Source organism: Electrona antarctica (assembly GCF_951216825.1).
Source record: "Electrona antarctica genome assembly, chromosome: 4".
NCBI classification, from domain to species: domain Eukaryota; kingdom Metazoa; phylum Chordata; class Actinopteri; order Myctophiformes; family Myctophidae; genus Electrona; species Electrona antarctica.
The window spans coordinates 21,375,062-21,397,451 of NC_136809.1; the positions used below are offsets into that span (position 1 = coordinate 21,375,062).

The window sequence follows — 22,390 nt, forward strand, 5'->3', positions numbered from 1 at the left end:
TGGCTAATAATACGACCTGTTTGTTTAGTCACATTCATTGCTGCGACCTGCGTGCACTGCACTTGTATTTCAGGTTTCGACACACATGCTTGCTTTTGACGCGGCTGTCGCAGAAGGGCGTGGAGATCTATGTGTCCATGATACCTGTGCACATTAATTTGACCCAGCCAGGGCTGCTGAAGCTTGATCACGTTCAGTCGGGACTCTGGGAGTTGCTGTGTCGACTCGGACTCGGGACAGCATAGCAATGATGTTCAACTTCAGACAGGACAGGAAAGCGCGCAGGTGAATTTGAGCATTTCCTCCGACTATATAGCAGTTTCAACAGGATACATTCTCTGAGAGGCCAACAACACACACACACACACACACACACAGAATGTCAGGGGAGTGTGTTCCAGATGGTCCTGATCTGAAAGAGATGTCCGACTACTCCGAGGAGGACTTATGGCAGCTGATCAACGACAACCGCCACCGGATCTCGCTGAGCGTGCGGCCGTGCAGGCTGATGCCCTACCTGAGGCAAGCCAGGGTGCTGACCGAGGTGGACGAGGACGAGATTCTCTCCAGCCATAACCTCACCAACCGCACCATGAGAACCAGTAAGGATGATTTTTATTTGTTTTATTATCTTTATTTTGAACCTTCAGGTAAAACAGTAAAATAAAATAATAATAAAAAAGAACCACAATGCATGTATATTTATTTTTTGAATGAAATAAGAAAATTATGACAACAATGTGATCATTGATCTTCCACCTGAAGTTCAAAAAGGAGTAGGAAGAAGTAAAGACTTATTTACTCCTACCCCCTTCTTAAATATTCACCATCTCTATAAGTAATTACAATAATCATATAATCCAAGTGTTACTGCATCAATATACTCAATATACATATACTATATACACCTACATACATACATATATACATGCGAGAACAAGAATTAAGCAACGAATTAAGTAAGCAAGTAATACATAGCCAGAGACAATCAATGTGCCTCATCCTCCACTCTGTAATAGTTAAGTATGTAATTTTTATACATCATCTTAAACTGTACAATATTGGTGCTTTGTTTGAGTTCCAAAGCCAGAGCATTCCACAAATTGACCCCACAGATTGTTATACATTGACTTTTCATGGTAGTGTTGACAAGAAGTTTCCTCAATATCCTCAATATATATCAGCCTCCCTCATTTGTAGGTTCTGATTTATACTATAGGTGAGTCATTGCACGAAAACGGTACGATTTGCCATTCACATATAAATCTATCAGTGCTTTATTGCTGGTCATGTTTAGTTTTTGAATAAATAGATGATTAATCATTAAAATAGCATTATATAGCTCTGTCCCCCAATCGCACTCAACCCCGTCACACAAGTAATTCTCCCCTCCATAACAATAATTAACTGGCCCTTGGCCTTTAGTGTCATCACCAACAGGAAGTGGCATTCTACAAGTCTTCTGAACAACATGCTACAGAAAGAGGCAATCTCACACCTTATTTTACAATGTTTTAGAGTAATTTATACTCTCACATGTGGTCGTAAAGCATAACAGCTCAACTCCGTTACATGGAATAAAGATAGAAAACAATTATTTGTGAAAATTATGTTTGTTATTTCAACAATATATCTGATTTCTTAATCTCATGCATGCCATGTGGTCTCCTCTTAATCATCACAGGTAGAGTAGTGGCCATCTTGAGTAAAAAAATCACAACCCCGTGAATAACAGGGTTGACACAACCCTGTTATCATTTTCAACCCCGGTACTATATTATTCTATATCAAAATATTAATTGAATGCCTGAGATGGAAAATTATGTTTTTCTGATAGCTAAAGATGTCCTTAATATTGTGGGGTGTTCAGAAAAGTTAAACCTTTCGGTCAAATTTTCCAGGCCAAATCGTACCGGTTTCGTGGAATGACTCAGCTGGTAATAAAAAGAAAACAGCCTGAAAACGGTAGAAATATTATATTATGTTTTTTCTTAAACAAAACGTTACATTATTATTATTATTATTATTATTATTATTATTATTATTATTATTATTATTATTATTATTATTATTATTATTATTATTATTATTATTATTCAGGGGAGAGAAACCATGCTATAGCCTAAACTGTTCCAGACCAGTTCCAATTATTTCCCTTATCACTTCCAATTTCAGCAGTTTATGCTGTGTGAGTTCTCTCTCCTGGTTAATGAAATTGGTATCCCATCCTGAAAATGTATTTTCAGAAATGACTAGGCATATAGCAACAATGAATGATTATAATAGGCCTACTAATAATAGCATTTGTTTTCTTGTTTTTACATAAATAAACTATCACTGCAGTACACCACCTTTATAGAATAGGCCTACATGAAAACCATTATAAACTATAAAAAATAGCTTTAGGCAAACATGCAGTCGGGCCCAAATATTAAAAATGTTCCACATTATTAACAGTTTCCAGATAATCCAAGCATAAACTACTATATCTGAAAGCAGACTTACACAGGTTAGAAAGTGACTGCATTGCTCAGGAATTTGATTTCCATAGTAATAAAGAGGAAATATCAGAAGTAATTTAGGGCGAAGCATGCTTGGAAATTCCATAATCAACAACTAAGAGGAACAGTGCCTCTTCAACCTTCTTTCTACAGGAGGACAATGGAAAACAAGCCCTCCGTTTTTTTTATTATTATATAAAAAATGATATATATCTTTGTCAACATGAGGGTTTATCATCATGTCAAATGCCAAATATTTGTTCACTGACATCTAAAGCTAATGTGGATATTGATTAAGATTCTAGGTCTGGATTAGAGAGCCTACATTTGTTTTAATGCAATAGGGTGTCTTTAGGAGGACAGAGTATGTTTACTGTGTGATTTGAAAGAAATTGAAAATGAAATTCATTTTTTGTTTTACTGCCCATTATATGAAGAACTAAGACATGTATTATTTTGTAAAATGACAACCATCTTTGTTAACTTTTTCTGGTTAGAGGACTACGAAAAGTTGGAATTCTGTTTTAGGAAAGGTATTTTTGCTTTAGCAGACTTTTTATGCAAAGCGTGGGAAAAAAGGCAGAATGTTTTGCTTGTGTAAAAAAAAAATCACACCCGTGTGAACTGAGTGGTGTAAGGTTTTATATAGCATGATCAGCTGTGGTCTGACGTAATGTCTGACGTAATGAAATCACACAAAATATGTTAAGTAAAAAAAGCTATCATTTTTGATAAATGTATGTATCACACCCGGATGTGATTTCACAACTGGCTGTTTTTGCGCAGAGAAAATGACCACGGTTGCTACGGTCATCCAGTTCACCCGGGTGTGATTTAATTACGTCAGAAATTATTTTGAACATAGCAACCATGCTCATTTTTTTATGCACACAAAAGCCAGTTGTAGGAGTGGTTTACACCACTCAAAAAAAGAAAGAACTGTTTCCTGTACACAATGCAATACTGACGCAATGATTTGTGGTGTGTCCTATAAGTCCATGTGGGCTGGGCGCCTTGGTTCATGACACAATAATAAAGAAATCTATCTATCTATCTTTAGCAAATGTTTACATCTTAACATCCCCTAATGTAAAGTGACTTTTATGGAGGTATCAAAAATGTGTTATACAATCTCTGATTAAGTGTTGTGATATGGAATCATCTGTTGTGTGATCCTAAACAAATTAGAAGTGGTGACTTAATTCAGTTGAATTAGTCATCTGTAAACAAGTGTGAGTTTATAGAGATGAGTTACACTGACACTACCATGTTCATCTTGTTCTCACAACATTTCCTACGTCATTAGCCAAACACAGATAATATTTTGCACGAACCACAATTGGTATGTGACTGTCACTGGAGTCATGACAGATGCAGAAGTAGATAAGACAGGATATGAATCGGAGAAGTGGTAGGCTATAAATTGTATGCTGGGCACACAGATATGTGAGAAAAAAGAAACCCATATCTATGATTACACAGATTAAGAGAGATTAAGTACAGTTATAATAATATGATACTGGGATGTGGGTCAAGCCTCATGCATATTTCAACAGTTAGGGTATAGGCGTTAATATGGTATTTGAAAGTCAAGCCAAGGATGCAGATCCTCTGGTTTGAATCGTAATGGATGGAAAGCAATGCCCACTGAGGTCACCGCTATACGGTGACTTGGCGACATGCTGTACAGCGACACAACCGCTGCAGGTTAGGTGTGAGTGTAGTCTGTAGTGTAAAAGCATTTAAAAACACAACAGCCTCTACGCAGCCATTACTCAGCAAAGTATGTTGCGTGTTGTTTCTGTATCACGGAAATGGAAACAAGCTTCGGCCTTTTTGTGTCTAATCCACGGTAGCGGTTTTGAATGGTGACACTGTTGTGATTCTATTCTATTCTATTTCTAAAGAATATTACTACAGTCTGCTTGAAGATGATGATAGTGTGATTCATGCTTTGCCCACTTTTCTTACTGCATGAGTGAATGCATTATGTAAGTCAATGTACCTTTGTTCAACTTTGCACTTCTCTTTGCCAGGCTACATGCTGGACCTCCTTGGTACCCAGGGAAGGAATGGCGCTGTGGCCCTATTGGAGGGCCTGATGATCCACTACCCAACCATCTACACCCAGGTCACAGGACGTACACCCAACACAGAGCCCTCTCAATTCAGTGGTTGGTGGCTTAAAATCAACGCCATACCCCAATTTTATTGGCAATTGGTCTATGCTGGATATGATTTTTTTTACTAACGTCTTAACTGTGACATTGTGGTTCCAGGCCTAATAAAATACTCTGAGTTGACAGAGTATCTGATTAGGGCAGTAACAGGGATGCAGAAGGAGCTCCAGGAGGCTCGGAATGAGGCCGGTCAACTCGGCGCCCGCTCTGCCTCACTCGAGTCTGAGCTCAGCCAGCTGGTGGAGCAGGAGAAGGATTGCAGAGACCTCCAGTCCGACTATGAGCGCATGAGGAAACACCTGGCCGCTGCACACCGCGAGGTCACCAAGCTGAAAGACGAGAAGTGTGACGTGTACGTGCGCTACACGTCTGCCATCGAGGAGAAGTCGGCGGTGAACATCCGCAACCGTGACCTCAGCCTGCAGGTGAGAGTTCACGATGTTGCTCACTATGACTTTGTCCCAAGTGGAAGGTGGCATATGAAGGAAAAGAAGGAAGGCATCAAGGTCTTTCCCATTCTGAAGGCAGCAAATGTTGAAGTTCCATCACATTCATTTCCACTTACGTCACTAGAAAGTAGAAACCCTGTAGTGGAAGGATAGTGGCTAATCACATCAGGCAGCGAGGATGTTGCCTTCTGTTTGTGATACAGCCATGCAGGGCTTTGTTGCAGGAATGATGGTGATATTCGTGACAATAGCCATTTTGTTTCTGTGATAAGTTTATGTCATGCAACATAGCATGTTTGGTTGTGTGACTGAGATACTATATGAGACATTTTGAGATGGACAAGTTGTTTTGTATGTGATGGCAGGTGTATCAGCTCCAAACTGAGCTGCAAAAGGCCGAATCAGAAAGCAACTTCCAGAAGCGACGCTCACTGAGATGTGCCTCTCCTGCTGAGACTCAACAGTTACGGGAGGAAGTCAGCGCACTTCGTCGCCAGTTGCTGGAAGCTGAGAAATTCTCCCCGGTGAGAGAGAGAGAGAGAGAGAGAGAGAGAGAGAGAGAGAGAGGGGGGAGAGAGGGGTGGGGTGGGGTGGTGTTGGTGGGCGTGGAAGTGGGGGGTGTAAAGCTATTGTCTTCTCTTTCATTTTTTACTTTATACAGACAGTATAAAGTAAAAAGATCATAATACTTTGGCCCTGTTCATCACAAACATTTTGGCCTAGATTCAATACCCATTGACGTCAAACAAAAGAACTGTATGCAATCACGACTCACCACTTAAGCCAGGGACAGTGAAGGGGCGTTGAGTGGATATCTTCTTTCAACAGGAACAATGAATAGTTCTCTGCCTGTATTTTCTTCAAAACACAGTTTTTGCTACTACCCCTACAGATTCTGTCCAAAACTCGCACAAATAGTTATCACTGGAGTCAGTTGATGAACAGGTATTTTTGATATTCCATATGGGATTGGCTATAAGTGGCTTCCAAAGTGAATCAATTTATCAGGGGGGGGCAAAGGCAGAAAAACAGCAATATATAACTGCAGTGTTGATTTGAGAGCACATTTTTGTCATATTTTAGTCACCTGAAAAAGTTTAACTTTTTGTCTAGTTTTAGTTGACTAAATATCATAAGATTTTAGTTGACTAAATATACTATGTTTCTACTAACATACATTTTTGACAGGGCTTGATGCCATTGAAATGGCTGATTTTAACTTCAGCTGCATGCTGTAGATGAATTTAACTAATTCAGTAGCAGTAACATTAGCGTTTTCTCTCAGTCAGTTGATTCTTCATATCCATATAATGAGTGAAATGGCCTGGATGACATGTATATTTTTCAAACACAGTTCTTATATGAGGCGATCTAAAATCCCCCTATGGGGATTTTATGCAAATAAAACATACTTAGTACATGTACATACACAGTACTTGTGCCCTCTACCGATATTGACGCCAAACTTCGGTGCTCTATGTAGTCATAGTTTTAGTCATCTTAGCTTAGTTTTTATTTAGTTTTCGTCAGTGAAATAAGGTAGTCGACGAATATTTTTCGTCATAGTTTTAGTCAACGAAATCAATACTAATAATATTAATATATCTCCTCGTCTCTGTTTGTCCTCAGGCTCGTGAGGACATCCTGGTCCAGGACCTTGCTGAGGCATTGGATGGCCGGATGGAGCTCGCAGAGCAGCTGAAGTGTTATAGGGAAGAGAGCGAACAGCTGCTCAGAGAGAAAGAGGAGGTGTGTGTATTTACACATCAGTTAGTAATATGAATTAAACACACGCTACAGTGCATGGTGTCACAATCAGTCCTGTTTGTTAGCTAGAATCGCTAGATCACTCGAGAATGACTGGGTGGAGTTTCCATGAAAGTCGGAAAAGATTATAATATGTTGCATCCCAAAGTTCAAATGTCAGTCACAATCAAGGTCAAGGTGTAACTTTATTTTATTTTTTTAATCAGAGAATGGTTGAGCGGATTTTCACAAAACGTAGGGGGAATTATCAGGACAGTAGGAGACTATACTCGAATGCTTGTCGCTTTGATCTGCGCCTTCATGTGTGTGTGTGTGTGTGTGTGTGTGTGTGTGTGTGTGTGTGTGTGTGTGTGTGTGTGTGTGTGTGTGTGTGTGTGTGTGTGTGTGTGTGTGTGTGTGTGTGTGTGTGTGTGTGTGTGTGTGTGTGTGTGTGTGTGTGTGTGTGTGTGTGTGTGTGTGTGTGTGTGTTCTGATGTTCTGCTCTTTGTGTTTGTTTATCCTTTTTCATGTGTTTTTATCCGGGCTGTGTGCCATCATGGCCGCCCGAATTTCCCTGTTGGATGACAAGGTTTACCTAGTCTTACACCGTTGCCGCATGCTTGAAATAGCCGATCTACAAAGTCACAAAGTAAAAATCAGGCTGTAATGGCATTTTTTGTTTGGTTTTCTGTTAGATCCTGGAGCAGAAGGAGCGTGTGAGTCTACAGGTGGAGCAGCTGACGTTGGACTGTACCATGTACAAGCAGAAGAGTACCGTGATCCAGGGCCAGATGAGAGAGTTGCAAGCAGAGAGAGACCATGTGAGGAACTAATGACAGTGTCATCGCTAGATCTGTTACCATTAAACCATTAACCCGTTAAAACCGGAAAGCATCTGTATCAACCACTTTAACCATGAGCTTGTAGATCTGCTAATTTGAATAGCCAAAGTAAAAAATTACTTTGGCTATTCAAATAAGCAGATCTACAAGCTCATAACACGTCCCTTCGTGTGAACATGTGGAGCTACGTGTTAGTCACGCGAGGCTATTTGTGAGAGCATGAAAATATTATTATTATTATTATGAGATACATAAGGTTACAAGTTCATCAAGATTAGATTATTAGAGATCGTTGGCTGTGTGTGAGATGAAGGAGGGGAGGGACCATGTCTTCTGGGGCCTCTTCGTGGTAAGATGTTTCCTATGGATGCTTCCTGTAGTGCCCTGCAGTACCAGAGAAACACAACAGTGCAAGGACACCTAACAGGCAGACAAATAAGCATGTATATTTGCAGATATTTGCAACGTGGTTTGTACACTCAGGCAGTATTATGCGTGTCTTAAGTACCAGGTCTTATGACTTAACTTAAGACCTGGAGGCGTGGTCAATGCCATTTGGCTATTCTGAGTGGCCAAATGGCATTGATCACGCCTCCAGGTCTTAAGTTAAGTAATAAGACCTGGTACTTAAGACACGCATAATACTGCCCTCTAGAGTCTGAGTCAGCCTCTAATCAGCAGTAGGTGTTGGTCAGAAAGGTTAAGGTTTAGCAGATGCACATGTCAGTCCCTGCACAACGAGAACATGTTCCTAGTCACGTAACTATGAGAAGTCACTTTATGCATTGGGTTATGATAAATTCATAACAACGATTATGCAAAAAGGAATTGCGATTATCTCATATAATTATGATTAGGCGATTCTGTAAAACTGGTGATAGGCCTGAGCGTGTGTTCCTGTGTTGTTGCGTCCAGGCGTACGTGTCCAGAGATGAAGCCCAGGCCCAGATAGCCCGGAGCCTGGCTGAGAAGGACACGCTGAGGGCTCATCTGGTAGAACTCCAGGAGAGGATATTCACCCTGCGATCCCAGCAGGGAACCCGCAGGGACCGCAGAGACACCTCTGGGGTAATCCCCCCAGACACAAACACACACACACACACACACACACACACACACACACACACACACACACACACACACACACACACACAAACACAAACACACAAACACACACACACAGACTGTATAGTGCTGGACGGGCCTCATTTACATAATCTTAACAGATTTTTTTACCGGCAGAGATGAAATCCAAGACCACCTGAATCAACCTGTCAGTGTCTCAATAATGCCTCACTCTTCATTATCCCTGGATCTGTGTGTGTGTGTGTGTGTGTGTGTGTGTGTGCGTGCGTGCGTGCGTGCGTGCGTGCGTGCGTGCGTGCGTGCGTGCGTGCGTGCGTGCGTGCTTCTGTCTGTGTGTGCGTGCATATAGGGGAGAGAAGTCAGCTGGGAGAGCTCCAGCAGTGAGGACTCGCCCTGTACAACTGCACCTCGACTCAGACTGCGCCGCATGCCGGCAATCAACCCTGCATCTGTACGTTTCTACAACTAGAGCAATAGCAATGTCCATCCAACCAATATGGGGATTTGTCAGGGTACCCATTGCTGACATCTGTCTGTGTCACTTTTATGCCCATATATGGAGATCCCCGATGTCATCAGTATATGCCCATATATTAGAATGCCCATCTATGGACAATTGGACATATTGACAACTGGTTATCCGATCTACTCGACGGCACACACCGCACTCCCTCGAGTGTGTTAGTGATTTTTGAGTGGCGCTAGCCGCTCCTATGCACAGCTTTGTGTGTATGTGTGTCTGTATGAGCACAGAATGTGCTGAGCACGGAATGCGATTCATGTTCATGTATGATGATAAGAGCGCCGCTCACTTCACACAAGTGGGATTTTTTTGGTACCCTATGTTTTTGTTGTAAGGCACTTTAATTTGACAATATTTCATGTCGCCACACATAATATTATTTAACTGAACCTGATTGACACCTTCCTTTCTTGTTGTCATTTGCTAAAGCCATGGTGTGTGTGTGTGTGTGTGTGTGTGTGCGCGCGTGCATGGGTATGTGTGTCTTTCCAGTGTGATGATGCTGCACCAGAGAGAATTGATTCGTTCCGTTCATACACTGCAGACCCTCCATGTTCAGAGTCGCTACGCAGACGAGACGAAACACTATATGAAGATAGCAGGTGTGCATGTTATTGAAACACTATATGAAGATAGCAGGTGTGCATGTTGTTATTGCAGGTGTGCATGTTATTGCGTGCTTTCAGCAATTACTTAATCAAGACAAGTTTATTTGTATAGCACATTTCAAAGACAAGACATTTCAAAGTGATTTACACAAAACATTAAGACCACAAAGGGCAAAATAAACACAAGGACATTTGAATACAATGCAATTAATACAACGAAAATAAGTAAAAAACTAGAAACAAATCGCTGCAAGCAGCGATAAGGCAGGACCAAGCAGGAAGGCAATAAGAATAATATGCACAAGAAACATGGAAGACTAAACTTGAGAAAAAGACCATGGAATTGTGACAGGGTCGGTTTTTTATAGTGGGGGGCAGGTACGGCCCGGGTTCTTGAAGACTCATACACAGAGGTGGCGGTGCCCAGATTTGAACCCATGACCTTGTGTTGCAAAGGCAAGAGCTCTACCTACCGAGCTAACAAGCAAAATCATTCAGTGTTTTTGTAGCAAGTTGCACAAGGATAACTAATGATAAGGTGGGTATAAAGATTTATGAATTGACTGCATATAAACCAGAAAATATACCAGATTCGGATGAGGAGCTCAATGAGTGAAAACCAATGAAATGAGTCTGAAACAGGGATTAAAGGTTAACTGAAAAATTATTATTAAACTTCAGAGAAAATAAACAGCTTTGAACATTCATGAAAAACAAACACTTTAAGTTGTTGACTTGAAAAGTCCCAGTTCAGTTCCTATTCAGTTCAGGGAAAGCAGTCTCTTTCTCCAATTTGGAGAACCAGATTACCACATTTGTGGGTGAAGGGGGGTTCAGAGTTCCGGGTCGGCTCGCCAGGTCTGCATACAATCCGGTACCAGAACCATCCATGCAAGGGAATCCTTTCAGTACACAAAAAAACCTGAACTGAAAGGCCAGGTGTCCAAATCAGTCTTTGTCTCAAAATCACTGTTGTACAACATCAAATAATCTATCAATTCATGAGTAAAGAACCTGATCTGATCAGGATCAAGTTCTTTATACATGTTTCCCACTAAACAAATCAGTTTCTAGCATTGTTACGGCCCTTTAAACTTGGCTCAACCAAGGGCTAACATAAAAGGACACAAAGTCAGATCAAAAGTTTACAAAGATATTAGACATTTATTTAAAATCCTGCATTGCAAAACAGGGACTGATGGACAAGAATACTTACGACCAGCCCATCGGAAACTTAACTAATAACAGCAACAAAAAGGGAACACAACTGTTCAGTTTGGGTGTTTGGGAGACAATGAGCTGCTGGCCACAAGTCCTCTTATATAGCCTGCAACTAATCAAGAACAGCTGACACAGGGTGTGGCAGCCAGAACTCTCAGGTGATTGACAGGTGAGGCACTTTAGACCAACAGAGGTCAGCAAAGCCACAGGCACTAAAACAGAACAAAGTAAAGACAAAATTTCACAAAACGGCAATTTTCATTGGCTCATAAAACCTTCATTCTTTCACTTAAAAAAACGTACTATACTTTCCCATGTCCGTATAGGTCCAAAGTTCATGTATAGAAGTTTTCGTGCATTTTGATCAAAGATCCTGGGAGGAGATGCATTTTAATAGATTTTCATATAATTCAAAATGGCGGGTCATCTAGAGGTCAGAGGTCAAAAGTAAGAGCACCGTTCTTGTTCGGCATGAGGAGACGCATATGTGTGTCGAGGTTTCATTGCTGACGGTCAAACGGTTAATGAGCTATGCGTGGTCAAAGTTTGCATTTTCAATATAGCGCCACCCTTTGGCCAATGGTTGTGGGCTTCACATCCTCACCGTTTGGCATGGCCCTCTACCATATCTCCAAATTTCGCGAAAACCAACTGCACGGTTCAGCCAGAACTGCTATTTTTGGCGGAAGAAAAATAACTACAAATCCAATAAACAAAAACAAAATGGCAGCCTATTATTCTGTGCATGACTAGCTTTAATCAATTATCAAGACTTACCTGGGATGAAAATATACAAAGAGACAATGAAACACAAGTGGAAAAGAATGGGAAAAGTTTAATATCACATGCTTTTACAGAGTTGATTCAAGGATAATAATAATAAGGGTAATAATAAGGGTAATAATATATTATATATATATATTATATATATATATATATATATATATATATATATACACACACACATGTGTATATTATTCAATAATATAAGAAATAGAATACCCCCCCCCCCCCCAAAAGCAACATATTATTATTTTTATTTTTTTAAGATATTTTTTTGCGGCTTACGCCTTTTATTGTGTTTTTTTTGAAGGGACAGACAGTAGGCTGACAGGAAACGGGAGAGAGATGGGGGAAGACATGCAGTAAAGGCCGTGTCGGGCTCGGGAGTCGAACCCGCGGCACACTGCGACTGGATTACCAGTCGGGTGCCCAGACGGTTACGCCACCGCCTGGGCAGCAACATATTATTAAATGTATTTTGTTATATTTATAGATTTTATGGATTTTGTACAACCAGCTCAAGTTTTGTTTAGTGCCAAATAGAGGGACAGTGCATTCATGCATGGGTGCTTGCAGTGCTGGCAGTTTCATGTTTCACGTTTACAGACTTGACAAAAGCAGTGCAGTCATAGACTTGATCTTACTCAAGGTCACTGAACCAGTCCGAGAGTTGCAGCGTCCAAGATAATGTTTGGAGAGCGATGAGCTAAGTGATAGAAAGAGATAAACCAATGCTTTATCTTCTCTTTCAGCTTGGAGATGACTGACACTGAATCTTTGTTGGATGACTATGTTTTCCTCCCCGATGGTACAGTATAACTGAATTCATGCATCAATTAGTCATTGTTGATTGTTGGAGACACTTCACGTTAAAAGATAGAAGTTTGACGCGTTAAGATGAGGCTGATTCTACAAATGCCTTCTAAATCAGTATATTTCTTACTCTTTCAAGATTTTTCTAAAATGCAAAAACAAAATAGCAGATGTACAAGCTTGCAGCGCATCACTCTATGCCACGCTGTGAGCTTGCACATCTGCTATTTTTGAATAGGGAAAACGCAAAAATCTAAAATTATTTTAGTCCCGGTTTGAATGGGTTTTAAAGCATGAGGAGAAGTACATCATACATTCAGGATAGTGGTACAGTAGTCCTGGAAGGCAGGGAGAGTTATATACAGAGATAAGAGAGGAACAGGACCACGCTGTACCCTAAAAGTGTGTTTAGACCTGTGTCAAGTCATCACTATGACATTCAGATGGTCAGAACATATTATAAGGCAAAAGGTGAACAATGTGATCATCATCATTTTTCCACAGTATGCTTATACTTAGTAATTGCGACCGCAGGTCTACTATGTATGTTAAAGATAGTTATTGTGTGTGTGTGTGTGTGTGTGTGTGTGTGTGTGTGTGTGTGTGTGTGTGTGTGTGTGTGTGTGTGTGTGTGTGTGTGTGTGTGTGTGTGTGTGTGTGTGTGTGTGTGTGTGTGTGTGCGTGCGTGCGTGCGTGCGTGCGTGCGTGCGTGCGTGCGTGCGTGCGTGCGTGCGTGTGTGTGTGTGCTCGCGCATGCGTGCGTGCGTGCGTGTGTTGACTGTGGAAAGAAAGCATCAGTGTACCTTCTAAAATAAATCTGAAACTTTTATTTAGTCAACCCCAAGGCAGGGCCTGTATCCAACATTGGATGTTTGCCTGGGATGTAGGGTAACACATTCACTTTTTTGGTTTTGTTTTGCTGAAAGTCAATTAGCAGCCTTGCTTTTGTTTTGTAGAGAACTGTAAAGGATTACAACGGACAAAGGCTTACAGAGCGACAGCGTTACAAAGGACACCCTCTACCAATGGCAGCACTAAGAGGTGAGCCATTTAACTACAATTATACTAAATAGCAATTGTCCGTTTTTCTGATCAAATAAATCCACCCTTTTTCTCTTTCGTCAGCCTTTGCAGAACATCTCCCCCTCCATTCCTGGTGCGCTCTCGTCCCCCGGCCATACGTGTCTCTGCCCGTGTCCTCACCATCTCCTTCCAAGCGGACACACTGCTCAGTCAGCTGACGGTTGTCGGGGGCAACAAGACCGGCGTGTTTGTTCACCAAGTGATGGAAGGCAGCGCTGCCCAAGGTGTTGGCATCAGACCGGGGTCGCAGATAGTACAGGTGAGGGCGTGTGTGTGTGTGTGCTGCACATGTCATGCGTGCATGCGTGTGTGCAGGCGTGCATGCGTGTGTTGCATGCGTACGTGCAGATGATATTTTCAATACCTTGTCGTAGGGTTTCTGACCCTCTGAGTATGACATCATAAAACAAATGGCCACCGTGTGAATGTGGTCAATGGTTCTATATGCAGAAAGGATGTAGCAGTGGTTCTCAAACAGCGTGCCGAGGTAGCCTGGAGACTAGGAAAATCTGCCAGTGCAAAAAAAAAAAAAAAAACATTAGTCTGGCCATACCAGGCTAATGCAGAGGCACACTGCTGTGCCGGGGGGACAAGTCCAGGTGTGCCTTGGGATTTTGTGTCAACCACACATGCAATTTATGCAGCTGTACAAAAACTTGTGAATTCTTGTTTAATTTACTATATGTACTTTATGTGCAAACATTTCCCAATACAGAGGCAAATTCTGTTCCCTAAAAATATATTTGAACCTCTTTCAACCTGACCTGACATGTCATTAGGGATGTCATTATAGGCGTCATTGTTTAATTTTAAAAGATTTTTTAAAATAGTGAAAAAAGCTGATCTACTGTACAAGCTCACAACGCGTAACAATGCGACACGTTGTGAGCTTGTAATGTACATCATCAGTATGAGGATCATCAGTATGAGATTCTGCATGGTTCATACATACCATTGTGTTGCAGGTGAAATATGAGCAGAACCAGCAGTCTCTAAGCATGGTACTGGTGGACTCGACCTTAGAGGAGGCTCTGTGGGCTTTGGACCAGGTCCGGGGATTCTGTCACATTTCCCTGCGACCCAGCCAAGATGGTAGGTCCCAGTGTAAACGCTATATTTTTAAATGGTATGGCCCAATATTAAATATTTCTACAGCCTTGTAGGTAAGATAGTAGATCCCACTACGATCAAGTTCTTAATCATTGTTAAGGTGCCGTGGGCCATTTAATTTCCAGATTTTATACTTTGCTATCCATCGTTATTAATTCCTTTAACATACTGAATGTTCAGTATAACCACACTGCCCACAAGCACAAACATATCCGGACATGTCAAATTCATAAGATAGGCCATAACGTAGCACTGTGGTGCAGTATATTTGTGACTAGATTTGACTGAGAGCCTGCCATCGTGCAAATTTCAGCTTTTCACCAGAGGAGAAAAACCTTTTTCTTTTTTTTCTTTTTTTCCCCAAAATGAGTTTATAGCACAGGCAGACTCTTCACATACTAGAACATATCTGAAATAAGTGTTAGAGCTGAAATCGACATGTAAATATGAAATAAATGCTTAAACATGTAGCTAGGTGTAATGTTAGAGACCACAGAAGTGAACCTTTCAAGCCTGTTTTCTCAACTCGCTGTTTTCTGCAAGACATTACTCTATAAGCCATATCTCCCAAATTGGTGGGTCAAACTGAACAACCAATATGTCAATTTGAAGCTACGATGCTTTCATATGACATGAAAAAACGAAAATTCAAAAAAATCCAATGGCAGTCCCTCAGTCAAATTTAGTCACATTTAGTAGGCTACCAAGCCACATTGTTCTTGACAGTGTGAACTAAATCAACCTTGTAAATGTTCCGGAAGTAGAAACTGGTTCCACTAATGATGAAATACCATCTGCATTCTGCACTCATCTGTCTTTCTCAGTGATGATAGGATAATCACCAAAATGTGTATTTGAGCGTGACTCAAAGTGAGGAGATGATCTTGACACCATAAATGTTGATGACAATCACACACTCAACATACATTCCAGACATAATTAAACCCCTGTAGCTATGTGTCTGGCACTGCTTCAAATCGGATCCATTTTCTTTTCCATCTCCATTGTATTTCCTTTTATTGACTTTACGTCACCATTTTGTTTAACAGCACAAAAGAAAGGACGTTAACAATTCTGATAAAATAAACTGTTACTCCACAATGTTAGCGTCCATTATGTACACATTTCCTTGCTTCTAGTTTCTTCTTTTTTTTCAATGTATTTTTATTGAGGCTCTGAAATTTCACAGCTGTTCAAACGCAATTCAATGTATATAGAACCACACATTTGTCTTTTTTTAACACAACATAGGAAAACAACAAATAACACAATACGGACATTACAATGCACAGACAAAATACAAAATACAAACAAAAAAAACAAAACAAGACAAAACGAGTACACAGTCTTGACATGATTGTACATTACAGGTCACCAGAGTCTTTGTTATTCACTACCGTTCAATAAGTACATTGAAGTGCAGTCTATGTTATTGCGGAGGAGATATGTCAGTTTCTCCAGCTTCTAGTTTCTAAAGGCTAGCCACTCGAACAATGGACACCAGGTACTCCATGTCGTGCGTACGGTGCGTTACTCCTATTTCAATGACGTAAGACATTCCACAATGTTCAATACTTTTTGTCCATTACTTGTATTCCATTTCATTCTCAGCCTATGAGACGTTGCTACAGCAGCTCCAGAGCACACACACCAACTCGGGAGACTCTTTCTACGTGCGCGTCAACTTGGCCCTCCCGTCTGGCCCCGGTGGAGCCCTGGTCGTCTCCTGCAACGACATCCTGCACGTGACCAACACGCAGCCCGCTGGCACGGAGGACTCCTGGCGTGCCAGCCACGTCTACCCCTGCCAACTGCTGGACCTCCAGAGTGGCACAGTGCCCAACTATTATAGGTGGGGTGGCCGATCCTGGCATGGATGAGTCGTTATACAGTTGTGTGATGATAAGGGAACCTCGTCTGCATAATGAAGAGCAGGTGCTGTGAGTGGCGGGGTCATTAACTTTTAATTCAGGCCATTTTGTAAAAGAATCATGAAAACGATTATATACAGTACACCCATTATTATATAAATCCATGTCTGGAGCTAAGTGGAATTAAATCTTTATGGTACAAATATGAATGGCCATACACATTTTGTTGAGGCAGTGATGAGGCATGAGACAGTACTGTATACTCTGATAAATCCTGAATCTTTTTCATTTCATTTCATTGTACAGGGCACAGCGGCTGCTGATCAGAGCAATTGAAGAGATGAGCTTCCAAATAAAGATGGGCCGAAAAGTAAGAGTAATGTTTTGTTTTACCTTATGATCCAGCCTGGTGATGGATTATTTTTTCTTTTTTATGCATAATTATATTTATATAATTAAAATATTTATATTTGTTTCGGTTTTCAAACGTGCTATAGAGCAAGTAGTTCCCAAACCTTTTAGATCAAGACCCCAAAAAGAAATTAGACGCTTGCCCGGGACCCAAAATAGCAGATCTACAAGCTCACAACACGTTGTGCTTGCGTTATGAGCTTGTAGATCGGCTATTTTCACTACTTCTTAAACATTTGTTTTAAAATGTATGGAATTTCTTTGAATTTTCTTGTATTTCTTCATGAAATTACTGAAAAAACAAACAAAAAAACATTTAATTTGTCTTTAATTCATGAATGGGGGAATGTTTTTTAAATAATAATAATTAAAAACAAAATGTAGGAAACAAGAAATAAAGGGACCAATAAATATGGGTCCCGACCCAGTGTTTGGGAACCAGTGCTATAGAGATGATTATCATGACTATTCCCTCTCTCTCTCGCCCTCTCTCTCTCTCTCTCTCTCTCTCTCTGTCCATCAGACCCCAGAGAAGCAGAAGGCTGTGAGGATTGTCAGCACTGGACGCCAGGGCAGGAACCCTCTGTGGATGAGTGTGGAGAACCGGCAGACGCCGAGTACAGAGCCAGGTGAATACAGTACGCACGCACGCACGCACGCACGCACGCACGCACGCACGCACGCACGCACGCACGCACGCACGCACGCACGCACGCACACACACACACACACACACACACACACACACACACACACACACACACACACACACACACACGCACCTGTATTCAGCAATTTGCACACAAAAGCAATCTAATAAAGTCCAAATAAAAAACAAATTCCAAAATCAAGAGATGACCAAAAGCACCTACTGTAAATAATCAAGAGAAACAGGGGGGGATAATATGATGATAATGGGATGAAACACAAATTAACAATGAGGTTGGAGATTTTGATCCATTCAATGCATTTTTTAAAATCCTGATGTTTTATGTCCATTGTCTCCCTCTCCTGACAGAGAGAGGTAATTGCAACAATGTCCGAACTACAATAAAGATGGTGGTGGCACACGCAACACAACACAATCTGGCGCCACTCCTTACCCCTTATCCCTAAACTTATTTGCCATTTTTTACTATTTTGAAAAACATTTCAAAATAGTTCAACTAACCGATCTTCATCGATACGTTGTGAGCTTGTAGCTCGGCTATTTGAACAATTTTAAAATGTTTTTCAAAATAGTAAAAAATGTCAAATTAGTTTAGTGATAAGGGGTAAGGGGTGGCGCAAGACATTGGTGCAGACTCTCTCTTTTCCCAGTGGTTCTGAGGTTAGATTTATGCATAGTTTCTGTGAGGTCAGGGTTACAGTTAAGGTTAGGTTTATGCATAGTTTCTGTGTGGTTAGGGTTAGGGTTAAGGTTAGTTTTATGCATAAGAATATAACACCAAAGAATATATGCTATGTCCTACCTGACGGCTGACACCTGGCTCTAAATTAGGAAGAGCACCTCCAACCACTGCAGATGTGCTAGTTATACAGTATATTGTATTCATACATAAAATAATATTGTGATTTTCTTCCGTCGTCCCCCTCTAGGTGATGCATCGGCACCCAGAGGGTGTGTGACTCTCATGCCATACACCTTGGTCACCCCCCACTTCCCACCGGTCTGCAGACCCATTCTGCTGCTGCCCACCACCCTGGGACGCATCCTGGACAAGAAGATGGCAGAGTGGCAGGGCTTTAAGCTCTGTGAGCCTGGTAAGAGCCAAGAATGGTGGGCAGGTGGATGTGCTTAAAACAAACATTAAAAAGTCCATATTCTTGGCTGCTGCCACTTTGCACTAGCAGCCATGTCTGGACCTCCCCATGACGTACAAAAGCAAAAAAGGCAAGTGTTTTTTCTTTATACCAGAATGCACTGGAGTTAGTGATAGTCAAAAGGGGAGCATTCGACGGAAACTGCATCCTTCGAATACTCAATTGCCAGGAGGAACAATGTCAAAGGGAAGTTCCATGAAATATGGGACTTACTTATTTGTATATTAAAGGATGGTTGCATTAACAATTTGTAATTGGTAATACATTACGGATATAATCACTATTGTCAACAACAGAATGTGGAGGGGTGTTGTCCATTGGGGTTTTTCTTTTTTGACTGCTAGTTTTGTTTTTTTGTCTCTTTCTTTTGTGTATTTTGTATGCTTTATTGTAAAATCATTAAAAAACTTTGATGACAAAAAAAGAAAAGAAAAAGGGGAGCATTCATATTCTGGGCATTGAAAAAAACAAAGCACCTTCTTAGAAATGAAGGCTTATAGTTGATTCCAGGATGATGATGTTGTTGAGCAAATTATGTTTATTCATGTGTTTTCCTGAATTTACCATATTATATAATCCAGAAACTCCATACTGTATATCTTATCTTACTGTATATCATAGTCTTCTCCTCTATTGTGTTGTGTCTTGCTCTCCAGAGGTGCTGACCCCCACTGAGCATGCTGCCAGGTTGCAGAGGTCGGAGGTTCTAGAAGAGTGTGAACAGGATGGCAACCAAAGCTACACTCTGCAGAGTGTCGAGAAAGTCATGAAGCAGGTTAGCCTTTGCAGCACCAGCAAACATAATTTCTTCATCTTACTTGCCTGCTCACTCCTCGTGCTTTTAAGGAAGCATGAGCTCGGTTCTGGTCTAGTGTTAATAATGTATAGTCTAGAAAATAAAGGCATGCAGCCTAGCCCTAGGAAATGGCTGTGGTCCTTGATTAAAATGTAGGCCTATGTCACAGTGACAAATGTGCCTTGTGTTTGTCTGGTTTGTATCACAGGGCATCCACTGTGTGCTGCCACTGGGACTTGACTGTGTGCGTCGGCTGCACAGGGCTGAGATATTCCCCATCATCATCTTCATCACGCAGACTGCACGGAGTGCACGTAAACTCAGGTAACATCTCTGGGTCCACAAAGGATCAGCTAGGGCTGGGAAATAAGTTAACAAAACAATTAATCACTTAACCCTGTGTTATATTTAGTTGTACAATAGTGGCGTACAAAAATAGCAAAAATAGCTGATCTACAAGGTCACTAAGACGCGTTGTGAGCTTGTAGATCTGCTATTTCGACTTGTGTTTTAATAATCGTTCATTAATCATAATCTTCTAGGCAACAAAAGCAATTATAATCATTATGTTGATTTGAAGTCATATCGTCCTGTCAGTGATACTGTTTAATGCAACATGTTTCACTTTATTCCAGTTCCTAAATGTCAGAAATGAAGCTGAAAATCCAAAAAGTTGCTTCACATCTCATTCTGTAACTGTTCATCCCTCTAAGGATGGCTGAATTGTTTGGGGTGTTTCTGTATTGCACCAATGTTAGTTTTGCTCTAAAACCATTCCATTCCAGGTCAAAGCTGCTGCATCGCCACGGCAGGACAGAGGAGCAGCTACTGGCGTGTTCCCAGAGTGAGGAGCCCCTCCTGGACAAGCTTCCCTGCCTGTACCGCCATGTGGCGCCAGACTCCTGGTGTGACACCACCGCCCTCATGACCAGCCTACGCACCATCATCTGGGAGGAGCAGAAGAAGATTGTCTGGGTGGAGCCTGACCTCTGGTGAAAAGGGAGGGTACAGTGGAATAGTATAGAAGAGGACATGATGATAGAATACGAGTTATATGTGAAAGGGGCTACCCGATGGGAAAGGAATATATAATGTAATATGTGTTAAAGGTGAAAGGCATACATGACCATATATTTGTATCTGTCAAAAGGATAAATCACAAAAAAGCCAGAGAGATTGTTTCCATTGACTGATGTGTTGCATTGGTCACTAATATCCCAATAATAATCAGAATGACAGCTCCAAAATCCCTCATGTCAATTGGAAGAGAATATTCCGATCGGAAAGAATTTTCATCATTGTGAAAGGGGCTACTGTACCTGACAGGTAATGCCGGAATAGCACAGAATATAGTCGAATAAATAAAAAAAACTAAAATAGAATGCATTTTATAAATGGCATTTTTGTACTATAAACACAATGTTAAGGATAGACTTAAGTTTTAATATAGATGTTCTAAACATTCTAAACATAACTGTATGTATCTATGATACTGATGAATAAGTATGAAAGACAGATTTTCCTATATGCTTAGTGATGTATGATTTTCAACGCATCCACTAGTACAGTAGTTCTCAACCATTTCAGGCCGTGAGTCGTGACTCCCCAAAATAATCATATTTTAACTGGGTACCCTGACAGTAGGTGTTGAGGCAATACATAGTTTGACTCTGTCCCACAGATAAATATTGTGAAAATAGCCGATCTATAAGCTCACAACTCCTCGCAACACGAGGCATTGGGATCAGCTATTTTCAAATAGTTTGCTTCTTATAGGCCTGCTATTTGAAAATGTGGCAGACCAGTTGTATAAAAAAAACACAATGGTTTTGGGGTTTTTCAGTGCCGCTTTGAAAATGGAAAATGGTATTGATCCTAGGCTACCTTTGATGAAGTAAATGATTTGGTATATTTTTTCATTTTTTCCAAGGTATTAAAAGGGACTTAAAAGTCTATAGCCTACTGTCACCCCCAAAATTAGGTCCAGACTCACAGGTTGAGAATGAGAACCATGCACTAGTGGTGCTGGACAACATAAATCAGGTGGTTTCCAAACTTCCAAATTTCATTGAGTGTTTTCTTTTCAGAAACGTGCGTATTTTTAGACATAATGACGTGTTGGGCTTAAATGAAAGATGTGTGCCGTGTACGTAGACAATGTATAACGGAGAGACATATTATATATGTCAGAGCTTTGCCTGAAGTTATCAAGCTATACCCACATCACTGAATATCTATTACGCTTGTGTTTCCACTATTTCCGCCGTTTTATTTACCTGTACCTACTGTATGTGGAAATCGATTTTTGGTGTCATAAAAAAATAAAATAAAAAATATCAGATTATCATATACTTGGCTCAGCACTACTCATTCCAACAATGATTATATGAAGGTTATGAAGGTTTACCGCGCATGCGCACTGTTACTACAGTCTTCCAATCTCTCAGCAGGGACAGGGAGGGAGGAGGCAGAGGCTCTGGGAGGAGGTTTAGTGGTTACTGTCTGAAGGCCAAAGAAGGCCAAACTCTCGATATATAATTAAA

General features: G+C 40.9%; 1 protein-coding gene across 1 annotated transcript; it reads left to right on the forward strand.

Moving 5' to 3' along the window:
* Positions 1-379: 379 nt before the first annotated feature.
* card14 (caspase recruitment domain family, member 14) lies at positions 380-21,488 on the forward strand (the record flags this gene model as incomplete). The annotated part of the gene is made up of 20 exons (XM_079498816.1): positions 380-602; positions 4,538-4,675; positions 4,781-5,106; positions 5,496-5,654; positions 6,760-6,879; positions 7,572-7,697; positions 8,634-8,786; positions 9,154-9,255; positions 9,820-9,929; positions 12,692-12,747; positions 13,709-13,793; positions 13,887-14,094; positions 14,801-14,927; positions 16,557-16,797; positions 17,123-17,186; positions 17,751-17,856; positions 18,827-18,991; positions 19,708-19,826; positions 20,056-20,171; positions 20,633-21,488. 20 exons carry the CDS (start codon positions 380-382, stop codon positions 20,841-20,843), a joined length of 2,955 nt encoding a protein of 984 aa, XP_079354942.1. The 3' UTR covers positions 20,844-21,488.
* Positions 21,489-22,390: the final 902 nt, after the last annotated feature.